The 4,780-nt window shown below is 51.5% G+C and overlaps 1 protein-coding gene across 1 annotated transcript; it reads right to left on the bottom strand.

Annotated features, from left to right (window-relative positions):
- TMED9 (transmembrane p24 trafficking protein 9) lies at positions 1-4,140 on the bottom strand. Its single transcript, XM_017896108.1, has 5 exons — positions 3,895-4,140; positions 3,618-3,718; positions 2,501-2,626; positions 1,843-1,989; positions 1-854 (listed from the first exon to the last, which is right to left on the bottom strand). The coding sequence occupies exons 1-5, from the start codon at positions 4,076-4,078 to the stop codon at positions 705-707; spliced, it is 708 nt and encodes a 235-aa protein (XP_017751597.1). The 5' UTR covers positions 4,079-4,140; the 3' UTR covers positions 1-704.
- Positions 4,141-4,780: the final 640 nt, after the last annotated feature.

The raw sequence follows: 4,780 nt of genomic DNA on the forward strand, positions 1-4,780 counted from the left end.
CACTGGACAAGTTTTTTTTTTTTTTTTAATTGGGAAACTCATGTAACAAACCTAAATTTATTGAAAATGAAATCAGTAAGACTCTGCAGGCCCCACCTCAACCAGCACCAAGGCCTCTACTTGGTCTGGTCCCAGTTCTTTAAGCCCCAGAATGGACAACCATGTGAAGAAGCTGAGGTCAAATGCAGGGCCACATGCCCACACTGCAAACCCCTCCACCCACCCTCAACTCACACACACCCTGGGATCAGCAGGTCTAGGCTGAAATAGAGAACAGTGAGTTCCCAGGGTGGCAGGCAGGTATGACAGGCACCATACCCCAACCTGCTCAAAACCCTAAGTTAGCAAAGGAAGACAGAAGACTGGCTTGCCTGCCCATTCCCCTCCCCCCACCCCCGACAGCAGCCTCACATCCCTGATCAGTAACACTGTGATTCTGAGGTGCCAAGAGGAGGGACTTTACCAGCCCCTGGGTGATTACTGCAAAGGGCCCAGAGGCCAAAGAGAGAGGGCAGGAATTTGCCCCACCACCTGCTCAGTATTAGCCAGCCAAGCTGCTGCCTTCAGCTTGTGCCTGTGGGTGCCTGCAGCCCCTCTCCCTTCCAGAACAGGTATGGCTGGAAACCAGTCCTCCTGCCAGAAGTCAGTTCCAGGAGGTCCTTTCTCCCCCAGCCTGGGAGGATGGGTTGTGACACCTGGGACAGCTACACAAGCTTCTTGGCTTCAAAGAAGCTCTTGAGGTGCCGCATCTGCCAGACACCGATGGCCACGAGGATAAGGGTCTGCAGAATGGACCACCACAGCACCCGCTGGTTGGTGCTCTCACTGGTCTGCCGGAAGCGCTCCTCTCGCCACTGTAGGGGAATATAAGGTGAGCCTGAGTTGGCTGGGTCTGCTAGAACTGCTGCATTCCCAGCCCAAGAGGATGCCCAAGGTCAGCCAGCTTTTCCCAGATTCCAACCAAGTGCCTGCAAAGTGTCACTCTACCTGGGGACTATCTTTTACCCTCAGGCAACCTACTCATTCTCCCAAGTCTGTTTCTTCATCTGTCAGGCATAGTCCTCACCTAGTCCTGCCCTGGTGCCTGGGAGAGAGATAAGGTAGTTGTGGTATCACCCCACGAGGCAGAGCTGTCCTGGAGCATGCAGGAGTGGACGTGCTCTAAGCCCTCTGCCTAGGTCTCCAGATTGCTCCTTGAAGATGTTGGGCACAGGCTGTAAACTGGCAGGCTGGGGGCTGGATCTGGCCTTTATGTATGTTTTTTTGGGCTCACACAGTGCACAGTCTTTTGTCAACACTTAAAACCCAGACAATTTGTGCAGCAGCAATAGAAAAAAATAAAAAATAAATTAAAATGTTCACATAAAAATCTTGGCTATTTCCTCTTGAAAAAATGGGACATCCTGTAAACTCCAGGCTGGTATTTCTGCAAGGAGGCCCCCAGGTGACACTGAATAGTGGCTGTGCTTGTTTAGATGGGTCACTGCCCTACTAGTCCTTCAAGTCACAGATTCATTCATGGTACTCTCTGGTTCCTGGTCACCGGTTAAGTTTGAGACCCTGGTCCTGGGAGCATGTGGACCCACTGAAATAGCACCCAAGGTGTTGGTATCAAATCCTACTGTGCCATTCTGTGTGTAACTGTGATTTAGGGCAATGACAGCCTCTTATGAGTCTGTATCCCCAATTACAAGGTGGAGTTAGTAATACCCACCCCACGGCCTACAATGCAGTGCAGGTCAGTCCCTTGGGGGTCTCAGAATGAATCTGATGTGAAATTCCTGGCTGAGCCAGTGGGCAGCTTCTAGGGAGAAGCCCACTGCTCCTGGCCCAGTCACTCACCCGCTGGTAGTTCTGCTCTTTCTGGATCTGCTCCACTTGTTCCACCAGCTGTCGCACTCGTAGCTGCAACTCACTCAACTTGTCTTTAGCGGCAATTTCTGCATAGTCGTTGGCATGTTCACCTACCTGGATGTCCAGGTGAACTCTCTGAGGACAAAGGAGATAAGGGAAATCTGGCAGCCCTGCTCCATCTTCCTGCCAGAGACTGACAGCTCATCCCTGACTTTCCTTCATCTGTTCATTTAGCCAACAGACTGGGCCCTCTTCAGTGTCTTAGCCCCATGGGGCTCTGGGCACACAAGCATGTATTAAGCTTGGGCTGGTGCTCTGAGTGAGGCATATACAAAGCGCTCAGTCATTGTGTCCTGGATATCCACTAGAAACCCAGTGTTCTTAGGAGACACAAAATCTGACACAATCCTCTCACACCCACAGCACCACCAGTCCCCCAGTCCTCAACAAAGGATGAAAGCTGAAAGCTACAAGTCTCATATAGGCCCACTTACCAGCATGCCTCCAGCAGAGGGAGAACTTGGGGAATTGGAGTGAAGACAGACCTGGTGCTCTCCAGGGGTATGTGAGGTGAAACTGAATCTGCCCTTGGAGCTATACAAAGGATGAAGGCTGAAAGCTGCAACTTCCATGTGGGCCCACTTACCAGCATGCCTCCAGCAAAGAGGGAGAACTTGGTGGAATTGGAGTGAAGACAGATCTGGTGCTCGCCAGGGGTATGGGAGGTGAAAGTGAACCTGCCCTCAGAGCCATACTGCCGGGCCAGGATGACCTGGAGGAAGGGAACAAGCTTCAGTCAGTGTTATGGTAGGGATGGGAATGGAGGAAAACAGTGCTTAAGACTCTAAGTACCGCAAAAGTTGACAAGCACACCCTCTGGCACCTCACAACACTAAAAGATCCAAAGCTGCTCAGCAGCTCTTGCCATGTACTTGTCTGAGAACTCTCTGGGGCAGGTGTTTAGAGTCTGAGAGTCTGACATCAGGGTGGCAAGTGACTGACTGCTCTTGGGAAAGGCTTTCCTTTATAAAGTTCATGCCCTTTCAACTCTTTTGGTGTGAGTCGTTTTTTGGGTTTTGTTTTTGTTTTTGAGACAGTCTCACTCTGTCGTCCCAGCTGGACTGCCATGGTGCTATCTCAGTTCACTGCAGCCTCAGCCTCCCGGGTTCAAGCGATTATAGTGCCTCAGCCTCCCAAGTATCTGGGATTACAGGTGTGTGCCACCACACCTGGCTAATTTTCTTTTTTGTATTTTTACTAGATATGGGATTTGCCAGACAGGGGTTGCCCAGGCCGGTCTTGAACTCCTAGCCTCAAGTGATCCACCCGCCTCGGCATCCCAAAGTGCTGGGATTACAGGCATGAGCCACCACACCCCTCTGTGAGTTTGGTTTTTAATGAAAGTTGACAGAAGGTGACAGCTGAAAGATTTTGCCGTTCGTTTTCATATCCTTATTTGTGAAGATTAAAAGCTGCTCATTTTGTGGGGAAAGTATGGTGTTCTGTGAAATCTTAAAGTCTAGATGGCTTTAAGAGTTGACAAAACTCTTTGATTTTTATCACCACAATTAATCCGCCCATTTCACAGACCGGGAAAATGGTTCCGGGAAGGTAAGTAACTTGGCAGGGTCATGCAACAGTCAGGATATTCCCACAACACCAACTGTTTCTCCCACTTTAGCAGATGCAGGAACTAGAAGAGGAAGTGCCGGAGCCTGCCTAGCTGAAAGCTTCATGGAAAAGAAGCGGGGGGATTGGCTCACCTTGTCCTCTGGGTCCTTCACCTCCACAAACATGCCAAGCCCCGGGGTGGCCGGCTGGTACTCCTCCCGCTGCTTGTCATACAGCTGCGTCCGGTAGTTTCCTGGAGGGAAGCAGGGCGAGCCCAGGTCAGAGGAGCGCGAGGTGGCATGGGCTCCCCGACCGCCTGGGCACAGCGAGGCCGTCTCCTCTCGGCTCTAGAGAGCTGACTGTCGCGCATCCCCTGCCCCAAGACCACGGTCACGTCCCAAACTCGCCCCTTCCTCCCCGCCCCCGCACCTATGACCATGGTCTCGTCCGGGATCTCCTCAATAAAGCACTTCTTCTCCGTCTCTCCGATGTGAAAGTAGAGCGCGCTTCCGCGCGTCGCCACCCACAGTAGCAGCAGGAGGGTCCGCATCACTCTGCCCAGCCCGGTTCCGGGCCAGGGTCGGACAACCAGCACGCCCAGCTCCACAGCCATCTTGCTCCACCTGCCTGCGCAGCCGCAACTGGCCGCGCCACGTCGCTCTGCCGCCGCCGCGGTGCCTGCCGGGACCGCGAGTTCCGCCGGTGGACCACAAATCCCGAGATGTCCCGCGACCCTGGCGCGGCAGTACCTGATTGGGGCGCAGCTTTTACCTGAGAGAGAGCGGATGCCCTAGAATAAAAACTTATTTCCGTTGACTCTCTTCATGGCCTGGCAACTGACGATGGTTACCAGTTTTTTATAGATGAAACTGAGGTCGTTTGAGGTCGCGGAGCGAATTGCGAATGGAGACAGGATTCGAACCTAGGATCCCTGACTTTCCTTGGCACAGCATCTACCACTCTTGATTTGCTTCTACCTTTAAAAAATGAATTTAAAGAGAACGACAAAATAATGCACAAATGTATTATCAAACAAGATTAAAAGGAAAAAAAAAAAAACAAGGTCTCCCATTACCACTTATTTGTCCTCATACCCTGTCCACTCCTAAATCGGGTGTTATCCTCTCAAGCATTTCTCCGACCACCAACACACACACACACACACACACACACACACACACACACACACAGCCTCTGCTGCCGGATCCCGACTGCAATGACTCGTTACTATCAATTCTACAGAAATAGGATCATAAGAGAGTACTATGAGCAAATATAAGCCAACAAACTGGATAAAGTAGATGAAATTTATAGA

This window comes from Rhinopithecus bieti, unplaced genomic scaffold (assembly GCF_001698545.2).
Source record: "Rhinopithecus bieti isolate Rb0 unplaced genomic scaffold, ASM169854v2 scaffold_26546, whole genome shotgun sequence".
NCBI lineage: Eukaryota > Metazoa > Chordata > Mammalia > Primates > Cercopithecidae > Rhinopithecus > Rhinopithecus bieti.

Excerpts from the sequence above, each read along its gene's own strand:
- TMED9 (XM_017896108.1), bottom strand. The coding sequence starts at position 4,078 with ATGGCTGTGGAGCTGGGCGTGCTGGTTGTCCGACCCTGGCCCGGAACC. Across the intron at positions 2,627-3,617 it reads TGAAGGACCCAGAGGACAAG|GTCATCCTGGCCCGGCAGTA; the intron begins GTGAGCCAATCC and ends CCCTTCCTCCAG. Across the intron at positions 855-1,842 it reads AAGAGCAGAACTACCAGCGG|TGGCGAGAGGAGCGCTTCCG; the intron begins GTGAGTGACTGG and ends ATTCCCCTACAG.